The sequence below is a fragment of the Lampetra planeri genome, chromosome 34 (genome assembly GCF_965212315.1).
Source record: "Lampetra planeri chromosome 34, kcLamPlan1.2.h2, whole genome shotgun sequence".
Taxonomy (NCBI): Eukaryota; Metazoa; Chordata; class Hyperoartia; order Petromyzontiformes; family Petromyzontidae; genus Lampetra; species Lampetra planeri.
This window is the reverse complement of record NC_136140.1, coordinates 305,186-317,370: the sequence shown is the minus strand read 5'-3', so window position 1 is coordinate 317,370 and position 12,185 is coordinate 305,186. Positions and strand designations below refer to the sequence as shown.

The 12,185-nt window shown below is 57.3% G+C and overlaps 1 protein-coding gene across 3 annotated transcripts; it reads right to left on the bottom strand.

Moving 5' to 3' along the window:
- Positions 1 to 4,134: 4,134 nt before the first annotated feature.
- On the bottom strand, positions 4,135 to 11,274 carry KBTBD8 (kelch repeat and BTB domain containing 8). 3 transcript variants are annotated; one of them, XM_078610413.1, is made up of 4 exons: positions 11,105 to 11,274; positions 7,971 to 8,154; positions 6,009 to 7,129; positions 4,135 to 5,854 (listed from the first exon to the last, which is right to left on the bottom strand). In XM_078610413.1, exons 1-4 carry the CDS (start codon positions 11,190 to 11,192, stop codon positions 5,304 to 5,306), a joined length of 1,944 nt encoding a protein of 647 aa, XP_078466539.1. In that variant the 5' UTR covers positions 11,193 to 11,274; the 3' UTR covers positions 4,135 to 5,303. The 3 variants fall into 3 exon arrangements, with proteins under 3 accessions (XP_078466539.1, XP_078466541.1, XP_078466540.1); XM_078610415.1 differs by having other exon boundaries at positions 11,138 to 11,273; XM_078610414.1 differs by lacking the exon at positions 11,105 to 11,274 and adding an exon at positions 8,843 to 10,096.
- Between the last annotated feature and the right edge of the window lie 911 nt (positions 11,275 to 12,185).

Here is a 12,185-nt window from a genome sequence, read left to right as displayed (position 1 = left end):
GTCACGGCGTGTCCCGTGCCGGCCTCTCGTGACCCCACCTGACCACGGAGACGTTCATTCCCTGACCACTTCAAAAATGAATTGTGCCGAGGTTATAATGCATCTGCATTCACCTTCAGGGAGTATCCATGGTAACTCTCAGTATCTATCAGTGAGTATCCATGGTAACTCTCAGTATCTATCAGTGAGTATCCATGGTAACTATCAGTGTCTATCAGTGAGTATCTATGGGCTATAATGTCCCAAAAACCACGGATTTTCACATTTAAAAGAAATGCGCTTTGTCGAGTTAAAACATATTGGTGCACGGGTCAAAAATACTTTGTGCAAAGTAAATAATTCTCGCCCAGTGGATAGATCGACCCCTGGGAAGTGGGATATCTCCCTCGTCGCCTCCACCAAAGGCGAGTCCCACACCCCCCCCCCCCCTCATTGCAGTTCAACACAGAGGCGCGTCACCTTTGACTTGGACGGCAAATCATTGAGTCGTTACCGCTTCGTGAGCTGGTCCGCCGCAATACTGGGTTGTGTGAAATGTCAAGTTGGTTGCTTCTGAGGCCCGAGACGAGATGAATTGGTTTGAGATGCTGGTCTACTCGCCTTCGACATCGCCATGCTTAGCTGTGAAGACGCAAACATTTCAAACAGGAAATGTTTCATGGCCGGCGGTGTCACGGCCAGTGGCACATTTCCCACTTCTCCGGCGTTCTCCTCAAACGATGTTGCTTGAGACGAGAGGACGCTGAACGCCTTGTGGCGTCCTCTGGTCTAACGCCGTTTTGAGACGAGGCTCCAAAGAAAGCTGTCTCTGGTGTGGACCAATCAGTTTCAAAGACAATACCAATATATTATCAGAGTATGTTTTTTGTTTGCATTCTGACCACAAGTATTGTGGTTAATGCAGTGACGTGATTCCTTGTAAACGGTTCCAGTTTGGTGTTTAAACATCTAAACACCTTAAATTTCGATTTAAAGCTTTCGTGACTGCAGGGATTCATCTTCTTGGTTCTTTCGGTAAAGTCACGTAGAATTGAAATAATAAAATAATAATTTTTTTTCTTTTTTTTCTTTTTTCCATTCTACGTGACTTTACCGAAAGAACCAAGATGATCTCAACACCTGTTTTGTGGCCAGAAAAAAGGGGGCAACTTCTTCTCAAATTCAAACAAACCCAGCAAGGGACTCGTGAAGCAGCGTCGATGACAGCGCCGTATTTAACGCGTAACAGGAACCAATATCACGCCAACTTTAACAAATACATCGCTGCGGGTGAGATTCCCGTGGAGACGAAGCGGCCCAAGCCCTCGGCGTTGGCAGTGAGACTGCGACCACGTGGCTGATGAGCCGATCCTCTCACCCGACGCGACCTCCCCTGGGAGACACTCGCCAATGAACCGAGGTTACTACACAGAACAGAGTAACACGATAGGAGCGCCATTATACACATCAGCTGCTGCCGATGAGCCGTCAAACTAAAGCAGTGAATACAGAGCGCACGGCTCCATCAGCAGCAGCATCACTCCCTGGGCTCCAGCCTCTCTCGCCGGCTTTGAAGCACGCGGCACGGCGCTGTGAACTCCACCTCACGGGGCATGGGGTCGGTCACTGCATGGGACAACCACGTTGCCTTCCCATACATTGGTAATTAAAAAAAGAAATCTCGAGTGATGATGTGCTGCGTCAAGTGGACCGCCGACTGTGATTTGAGCTAGCGACTTCCGACTGCGAGTTGAACGATGCTCTGGCCGCGCCGCAGCGACACCAGGAACGCCGGGGCGACCCCACGAGCCACGAGCTGGCCACAGCTGCTGGGCGACTCCGAGCCCCCAGCCCCGCACAGCGTCCACGTGCAGAGTTCAAGCGGTCCGTGCGACCCCACCGAACGTACGACCGCGTGCTGCAGCCGCGGGGGATCCGTTTACCCGCCACAGTACCCACGATTGTCTGCGCCACTTGCGACATTGCGAGCAGATGCCGCTTCGACGAAACGCCGCGGCGACGCGCACGGCCGGCCAATTGGAGGCGTGCGGCCACTCGGCGCGGCCCCCCCCCGACCCCCATCCTCCTCGCGTGGAGCCCTCGGTGGCCCCAAGCTGCGATCTGCTGCTGTCGGTGGCCAAAGTTGCAACGCCACAAAGCGGCGCTCGCGTTGTATCGACCCCTGAAGGGCGATGGGCGTCACCAGCTCCTGACCGCCACGTGGACCGAGTTGATCTGCGACGTCAAAGCCACTGCACGACGCAGCAGAGGGGCACAGGCCGCTGCGCTGGGTCCGCTCGCCCACCACGTCCACTGGCAGCTCTCAAACACGCGAGTGGAACGTAAATAATGAACAGCCGTCCTCTTCAATCTACACAGCGGGTGGTGAGCGTTACAAACCCACCCATCCTATTCGTGTGTAATATGGCAGCGGCAACGTGCGCAGGAGCTCGATGCCAATGTCGATGTTTGCTGGCCACAGCGAGAGGGCTTCAGCAGAGTTCGTGTTGCGTTGCTGCTCCTCCTCCTCCACGAAAGAGCGCAGGCCACAGTGGTGGACCACCTGGTCCGCTCGCTCATTGCACAACGCGCACGCTCGCACGCACTGCAGAATGCTCGTCGGATGGACATTGAACTGGGCGTCACCAGAGCGTGGTGGTTCTCAAGGTGCGGTGCCCCAACCACCGCTGGGCCGCGATGGTCCTGCCAGGTGTTGAGGGCCGATCCAGAACCAATGACAATGTTCATACCTTTTAGCTTTGGACGTTAATATTTTACTTGTTACATAAACTACCCCGATTAAACTATCATAACCAAGATCTCAATGTCGCTCTTAAACAACTTTATAGCTGCGTAAAAAAAGTTGTATGTACGATTGAATTAGCCCGAGTGGTATTTCGAGAGGCGTGACTGCGTCGTTACCACGGGGTGGGTGGCTGGGTGGTCCGCGGGACCAAACCAGTTTGAGAAACACCGCAAGAGGCTAAAATTGGGCAAAGTGCTCCCACGAGAGCCTCTGGTGGTCAAGTTGTTTACCTGTGGGAGTGAAACAAAGATGCAGAGAGGGCCTTGGTTTAATTCTGGATTACAGTCTCGAGAAAATTGCTTCATGAAACAAGAACTTTTTTTGAAACTTTATTTGCAATTCTCAAAGTCATAAAAGGCGACACAAACATTGTAAAACCCAGACACACTTGTTTTGTTGCATGAGGAGAGGTGTCCCCTCTGCACGACTCGACGACTCTTCCCAAGAAAACCAGAGTCCCGAGTCGGAGAGAGAGAGGGAAGCAGCAGCAGCAGACACGCGGACACGGCCACCAACCATCCACACCTCCGCCTCGAGCGCTCGCATGCGACAAAGAAGTCTTTTGTTGGGTGGAGGGGAAACGTTAAAAATGTTTGCCACATCCTTTATGCACGCCTGCAAGTGTGGCACAACCGCACCGTTACAAATTTCCATTCACAGATTTCAAAAGACGACCCTTGGGTTTGTAAACGAGGCCGGACGAGTTGGTGGTTCTATTCTCGTGCAGCACGCGGCAGGAGACCAGTTAGAGCGACAGGTACCGGAGAGGTGGCCCAGCGGTGGGTGCCCAAAGGGAAGAAGCCAAAGGCAGACGCTGGGAGACCGGAGTGGGGCGCTGGGGGGGGGGGGGGGGGGGGGGCTGCAATAGCCGAGCGAGATGGCGGAAGCGCTGGCGTGGGTTGTGGTGGCATCAACGCAATTGGCCACAATGAACGCAGACATCAAAGCCCTCCACCTGACGGTTTTACACACGGGGAGCAATTTCTGCGATGGCCTTCATCCCCGAACACCAGGACATGGGAGCTGCGCTCCGTGGTCACCGAACGAGGTCTAACTGCAGTCACCTCCTCCCACCGCACACCAACAAGCACAAGTCGCTCGTGCGCACACACGCCGTTCCACAACACCAGCAACACGGGCAAATTAACATACATCCCAGAGGATGCCCGATATAAAAACACATCAGCAGCCTCTTGTAGTTTCAAGTTATGCAGTGAACAGTGAAGGCATCAAGCAGTAGCGTCGCGTTCCCAGAGTTTGGCGGTCGAGGCGTCACGTAGCAAATCCTCGGGCGAAGGCGATGTCGTGGTGCCGCCAAGGCGCTTGAAGCGACGTCTTGGTGACACCGACAAGGTGAAAACTTCGCTGGTGCGGGACGTGGAGCATTTAGCGAGATCCGTGTGGTCCTTGAACAGTTGGCGATATCCCAGTAATCCTGCGATGCCAGCGATATGGAGGTCGCACGTGGGTCGTGGTACACGTGGTGCACGCGGTGCACGTGCCACCGATCGCCGAGCCAGTGCCCGCGAGCGTCTCCGGAACGCCGTCGCCACGTCCAGGAGCGTGCGGGGTGTGGCCGCGCGAGAATAAAAACTAAAAGCGAATGCCCAGTTTAGACGAGTCTCAAGAGCCCCGACGGTGTTCACAGAGAATGGCCGTGGAGGGAAAGCGTCATTACAAACGAAGTTTAAAACCAGGGGGGCATGGACGACAAAGCCCATCCTGTAAGGGGCAAACGACTAGAGGTGGGGGGCAAGTCATTAAGCGGCCTTCGAGCAGCAGATCACATGTTTACAAAAATACGCGTTTTCCCCAAGCGAGCCTCCAAGGGTTCACATTTGTGCAGAACGCAGCACCGGTAACAATCCCAGCCCTGGGGGGCGGCGGGGAGCCCCCTCCCCTTTCGAGAGACGAGAAATACAGCAGCAGCAGTGCCGAGCTGTACGCCCAGCACTCGCGCACAGCACACACGCACGAGGGACACAGAATTTTGTCGGCGCCGCTACGACCATCAGTATTCATAGAGGCGCATTCAACTTGCGCTCGCAAAACGTCCGAGTGGTATTCATGAAAAAGTGGGCGTTCAGGGACTGCGTAAATGGCAGAAAGTGGTTCTGGCAGTTCCGTCAAACTGAACCCGCGAGCTTGAGAGCGGTGGCAACACAGTGGAGGCAGCACGAGCGCTGGTTCCCGATTGCACCTTCCGTAAAGACAAGATCCGTCACGTAAACACGCGTGGTAGCTACACCCACCCAGGCTGCGCGTGACCGTCCGGCCCAACTCCAAGTTGGAGGTCTTCGTGAGGAGGAAAAACTAATCTCGGCCTCGCAATGGAGACGGTGTCTTGTGGCCAGGAAATCGGAGAGATTGATCGGCGACGTTCGACTGCTGCACTTCAGCGAAATGACGGCGTGTTGACATTTAAATAAAATAAAACTCGGCAGTTTTTGGTGGAAAGTTCCTACGCATTCTGGGACCTCCCGCCGTGCCCTCACCTCATCCTCGAACCCCCCCCCCATCACAGCATCTTGTGCAGGCACTGCGGGTACATCTTGGCGGCGACGCACTCAAAGTGGCGGCCCAGGTCCCAGAGTCTTTCGGGCGCCGTGTACACCTCGCGCCACGTGTCGGTCTCGTCCTCGTTGGCGAACAGCGAGTACCGGCGGCACATGCTGAACACCAGCTCCTCCAGCAGCACCTGCGTCTGCCGCACGAACATGTGGAGGCGCCCGCCCAGCGCCACGGGCCGCGCGTAGGGGCTCGCGGCGGGGTCCAGGGGCAGCTCCGAGCGCCGCTCCCACACGTTGTTGCGCAGCGAGTAGCGTTCCACCGTCAGCGTGCGCCGGCGGCTGCCCTCGCAGGGCCCCCCCGCCTCGTCGCCGCCGTCGCTGCCGCCGCCGGACGCCGCGGCCGCTGCCGCCGCCGCCGCCGCGGCCGAGGAGAGGGCGCCGCCCACGCAGTAGAGCCAGTCGCCGCACACGAGCGCGTGGCTCTGCAGCCGCGGGACCGTCATGGGCGTCAGGTACTCCCAGTGGTCGTGCTCCGCCTGGTAGGCCAGGAACACGTCGCCTGCGCGGGGGACACACGGCGGCCGGTTCACGTTCTCGCTCTCAAGGGTTCGTTTCACCCGCGCGCCGTGTGCGTGCGAACATACGTGTGCGTCTCGCACGCGCAATCCGCGTGCGAGACGCGCGTGGGCGAGTGCGTGCCTGTGCGTGCCTACCCTGCAACACGTAGATCCTGCCCAGTGCCGCGGCCGCGCTGTGGTACTCCATGGCGACCGGCATGGGGCTCACCGAGGTCCACACCTCGTCGCGTTCCGAGTAGCGCTCGACTGACTTGAGTGCGTTGCGGCCGTCGCCCTCGTACACGTGGCCCCCCACGGCGTACGTGGCCCCCCGGCAGTGCGCCAGCTGGCAGCGAATGCGCGCACGCACTAGCGTGCCGCAGACGCGCCACTGGTCGCTCGAGTGCTCGTAGCGCCAGCACTCCGCCTCGGCGCGGTGGTCCACGGCCGCCTCGTTGGAGCCCGGCCGGTAGCCGCCGGCCACCAGCAGGTCGTTGTCGGGCGTGACGAGGAGGCCGGCCTCGCGCAGGTCGCCCGGCAGCCGGCTCAGGCGGTAGACGTCGTGCGTCACCGGGTCGAGGCAGATCACCGTGCGCTTGCGCGCGGAATGCTTGTGCGCCGCCTCGAAGCAGATCACCATCTCCGTGGCGGTCATTCCGAGCCGCGGCCGGCTCGCCTGGGCCTCGGCGTTGGCGTCCGCGGAAGCGGCGGCGCCGTCCGGGCACAGCGCGCGGGACAGCGCCGCGGGCAGCGCGCGCACGTACTCGGCGTCCATGAGCGAGAGGCGCAGGCAGCGCGCGAACACGCCGGGCAGCTCGGACAGGCGGCCGGGGTCGCGCCCGGCCCACGCCACCACGCTCTCGTACACCTGCTCCTCGCGCTCCACGTTGAGGTCGTCGCTCAACAGCAGCTCCTCGAGCTGGGCGCGGCTCAGGCCGCCGAACTCGCGCTCGCGCGCCACCGCCGGGTACCAGCGGCGGATGAAGCCGCAGGCGGCGGCGCGCAGCTCGGCGTGGTGGTGCGCGTCGGCGAAGGCGAACACCCCCACGACGTTCTGCGCGTCGAGACGCGACGCCATGAACGCCGCGGTGAGCGAGAGCAGCCCCGGGATCTGGAAGAGGTTGGCGGCCGCGAAGGCTCCCTGCACGTTGGACTCGGTGAGGTTGGCACGCGACGTGTACGCAAAGTCCAGCACCAGCTGCATGGCCTCCACCTCCACGCCGAGGATGGAGACCTCGCGCTGAGAGCTCTCCGTCAGCCCATTGGTGAACATCGACCTGAGTGGTGGTTAGGGTTAGGAGGCAGACGGGTCCTTTGAATTTATAAACGGTAGGAACGGTATATTTACAGTAAAAACTACAATTTGGAAACTCTTAAATGGCTCAACAGCCATCCTCCTCCGTAGGATGGAGGAGTTCCTGCCATGCGAAAGTAGAATTTTCACCGACGCAGGGAAAGCCTTGGTGACGAGTTTCATCGCACAGCTTCCTTGCAGAAAAACCACCGAGATTAAAATAAACATTTACTTACCAGGCAGCGTCACCAGGAGTCGTCGTTGGGGCGTTTGACAAATCTGCTATAGGCAGGCCAGCAAACCACTCGTTTACTTCCCACTTGATACAAGCACCACCCTGCCCCTCACTTCGCGCAGACAAGAGCGCAGGTTACCAGGAGACAGTTTTACGTGGCACCCAGCGGTGGGCGTCCAAGGTAGGTGGTGGTAGATTCTAGGAGCAAATCGTCTGGGTCAGGAGGCATGGAGAAGGCAGTAGTGGCTTTGGTGAGGTGGCCCCGTGCATTGACCACGACGGCCTTGTGACGACTTTGATCCCAAGAGAATAAACAGGCCGTGGCCCTTGGTAAAAACTGAACGCCGCTGCACAATGACGAAGGGAGATCACGAGAGTGGCCTCAGCCCTAACCCCTGCACACGATTTGTCAAACGACCGTCGGTTTTCTTTTCAGAACCAGACTTTAACGCCGCGGTAATAATCTGGGCGGCCGCTGGATTCAAACCGCGAACCTTTGCGACGGAGGAGCAGCGAGCGCGCTACCGCCGGGCCGTGGAGCCGCGCGGAAGAACCGGGAAAAGCCGACCGGCGCGGCAACGCTTCTCACCGGAAGTAGGGGCTGACGGCGGCGAGGACGTTGCGGTGGCAGGGGAAGGAGCCGCCACACTCGACGAGGAGCAGCACGTCGGTGAGCAGCCTCTCGTCCAGCATGGCCTTGAGCTGCTGCAGCAGCTGGCAGGCATGCTGCTCCACGGGCAAGCACGCCCCGGGCTGCACCCAGCCCAGCAGATCTGCAACGCCAGCGGCACGCAGCGCTCGCTCACGCACCAACATACAACCACAACCAACAACAACAATCCCCTCGTTGCGTAGCCTTCACCAGACTGCTGGGGCAAGTGCTGTTGGACAGCACACCTCAAGGCTGACACCGTGCATAAGGAGTTGCGTGGCAAGCAGCATGCTCAGCCACTCTTGTCCCTTCATTTCGCAATGTTTACATATCGCACCAGGTATTCATTGGAGGCAGTCAACCTATGGGAAGGCCCAGAATCGGTTCAGATATTCATCAACGATGTTGGCCCAGAGTGGAATCGAAATCTGGTTGTCGGGTTCGTAACGCGGCCTGCCAACCACTGCACCACCGCTTCCCAAACATCACACCCCACGCGGGAACTCGCAACACCCCGCTAGCGCTAAGTGCCGTTCGCGAGAACAAAGTCCGGCAATGATGTTGGGAATCCGAGGCGACTGGGATGGTAGTGCAGTGCGTGAAGCATTGTTCTAAAACAAACCCCGTGTACACTCGCACACAGCTTGTGATGGCACAAGTGTCTGACCCCTCTTAAAAGTTACATTCTCCTAATTTGCCCAATTATCACCGTCATGTCACGAGACCAAGTACTGTATCTATTTAGATCTGTGCAGTGCCCTATGAAAGTGAAGATCCAAGAGATCTCTGAATATCGCTTATAAAATTACCTCTCATCCACACAGTTGAGGCACGATCCACTGGAAATCTAGGAGAAATTGCTGCAGCAATCATCACCAGCAACGGTTTCCACAGCATTTCGCATTATAAAAATAGTTGCACAGCCTAGCCCAGTGGACATGGCAACTTCCAAAATCAGATCGCAAAAACCGGCATCTTCAGGATTCTGGCTGGGATTGGGGCGTGATGGGCCACGACGGGCTGCAGTCATCAACAGATTCATGACAGCCACAACTTCACCAAAAATCTGCAGACCGATAAGCAAACATGTATTTTTGATTGGCGCGATAGAACTCCGTCACTCCATTTCATTACCCCGACAAGTCCGAGATTAATTTAACCAGGTGAGAATTCGAGACCATGGGACCACCGCTATTGCCTTAAAAACTAATGTGTTCGACTCATTATATGATTATAGAGTTGGTGCCTCAGGATTTAAACGTTGGACCTTCCAATTCAGAACAGGGTTCAAGTACAATTGTAATTATGGCTTTAAAATTAATTGCTATCAAAGTGCAACTTTAGCTGAAAGTTTCGCTGTCGGATCCGATTACGGGTCCGGGTACTTTACAAAAGCAGCAGCAGCAGCAGCGACTGAGACTCGCAACGGACGACGAGGGGCAACGCGGTTAGAACCGCGCACACCCAGCGAGAGCTCCGTCTCCAGAGCTCTGCCCATTTGGTTCGAGCGCCTGGTCCTGACGCGCTCACACACCTCCATGCAAAGACAATGATCCCCCGTATAGCCTTTAACAAACTGTAGGGGCAAGTGCACAGGAGTTGTTGGGTGGCCAGCACCGCGCCCGATGGCTCTCCTTCGTGTTCAATGTTTATACATCACAGCAGGTGCTCCGTTGAGGCCATGATCCGTCAGTGGTGTGGGCCGTGAGTGAGCGGGAATCGAACTCGGGATGTCGGGCTCGTAACAAAGGGCGCCAACGGCTACCCTTCATAAGACATGGTTTTGCGTTGGATCGCGCAAGTATCAATTTGTCGTAACCCTACGCCACCCGACACAGCCGGGAAGGGTTGTCACGTAAACAGAACGCGCCGATTAGTTACTTCAGCCAACGGGTGTAGTGGCGAGTAAGTCCACAACATTTACAATGTAAGTACGACGTTTGCCTGATAATTACATCCAGCATCGGGCGATTGAACAGCTACCCTACCGCTCCGTACGCGTGTACACACACACACACACGCACGCGTGTCACGTACGCGTGTACACACACACACGCACGCGTGTCACGTACGCGTGTACACACACACACGCACGCGTGTCACGTACGCGTGTACACACACACACGCACGCGTGTCACGTACGCGTGTACACACACACACGCACGCGTGTCACGTACGCGTGTACACACGCACGCACGCGTGTCACGTACGCGTGTACACACGCACGCACGCGTGTCACGTACGCGTGTACACACGCACGCACGCGTGTCACGTACGCGTGTACACACACACGCACGCACGCGTGTCACGTACGCGTGTACACACACACGCACGCACGCGTGTCACGTACGCGTGTACACACACACGTGTCACGTACGCGTGTACACACACACGCACGCGTGTCACGTACGCGTGTACACACACACGCACGCACGCGTGTCACGTACGCGTGTACACACACACGCACGCACGCGTGTCACGTACGCGTGTACACACACACACGTGTCACGTACGCGTGTACACACACACACGTGTCACGTACGCGTGTACACACACACACGTGTCACGTACGCGTGTACACACACACACGTGTCACGTACGCGTGTACACACACACACACACACACGTGTCACGTACGCGTGTACACACACACACACACACGTGTCACGTACGCGTGTGTACACACACACACACACACGTGTCACGTACGCGTGTACACACACACACACACACGTGTCACGTACGCGTGTACACACACACACACACGTGTCACGTACGCGTGTACACACACACACACACGTGTCACGTACGCGTGTACACACACACACGTGTCACGTACGCGTGTACACACACACACGTGTCACGTACGCGTGTACACACACACACACACACGTGTCACGTACGCGTGTACACACACACACACACGTGTCACGTACGCGTGTACACACACACACACACACGTGTCACGTACACGTGTACACACACACACACGTGTCACGTACACGTGTACACACACACACACACACGTGTCACGTACACGTGTACACACACACACACGTGCTCGCACGCACCGCTGCGCGCCGCCATGCCACCCGGCGACCCACCCGGAAGCGGAACCAGCCTGGGGCGAGCGCGAGCTCGAGCGCGTCGGGGCTTCATCTTGACTTCCGCTTCCGGTCCGAGTTGCTCACGTGACGAGGGCGGAGAGAGAGAGGGGGGGGCTTTCCCCCGCGCCTCGCGCCGCGCCTACAAATGGGCGCGAGCCCCGCCCCTCAACCCCCCTCCCCCCCGCGCCCCTCCCCTCACTCACTGCCCTCCCGCCCCTCCCCCACTTACCCCGCCCCCCCCGCCCCCCACGCTCACAGGTTGGACGGGTTTTACATGAGAACTCGAGTCGTCTCAGCGCTCCACAGTAACAGGCGCGCGCGTGCTACTTTACAAACAAGGTCACCACGAGGTTCCCGTGTAGGAGGCGACATGGAACAAAGTCTCTCTGCGTGGTTCCCTGTCGCCTCGCGCCGTGCACATTGCCGGGTCACGATGCAAGAGGCGGGGCTGCGAGAAAGTTCCTAGGGGGCGTTGTTTGTCCCGGAGGTGCCAAATTAGGGCCCAACATTAATAATAATCATTAATAAGTCATCCAAACACCAGTAATCAGGGACTACACTAATTACAGCCGTGAACTCTTTGGGGCCGTCCATAAATGACGTCACGCACCTAGGGGGAGGGGACATTTGTGACGATGGGGGGGGGGGGTTGAAAAATGTGACGTCACATAAAAATGAGCAACTTTAAACAACACGTTCTACTTAATTAAATATACTTTTTAATAAATGTTTTCTCCTACAACATCAGAGTGCAGCGGCACATTAAATACGCACTACAATGACAATAGTTTAAAGCGATTTGAAGCGTGTTTCATTTGGGGAGGGGGCAGAGCTTTGTGACGTGATATTTGAGGGGGGTCTGACTTTTTGTGACGCCGCGTGACGATGGGGGGGGGGGTCAAAAATCCTCCAAAATCGCGTGACGTCATTTATGGACGGCCCCTTTCACAACCACCGCGTGAGGACGGGGCGGCTCCGCTCCGTGTCTTTAAACTCGGCCCATCATCATCAGCAGCGCCGCCAATCCTTGGTGCGCGTGCTTTGG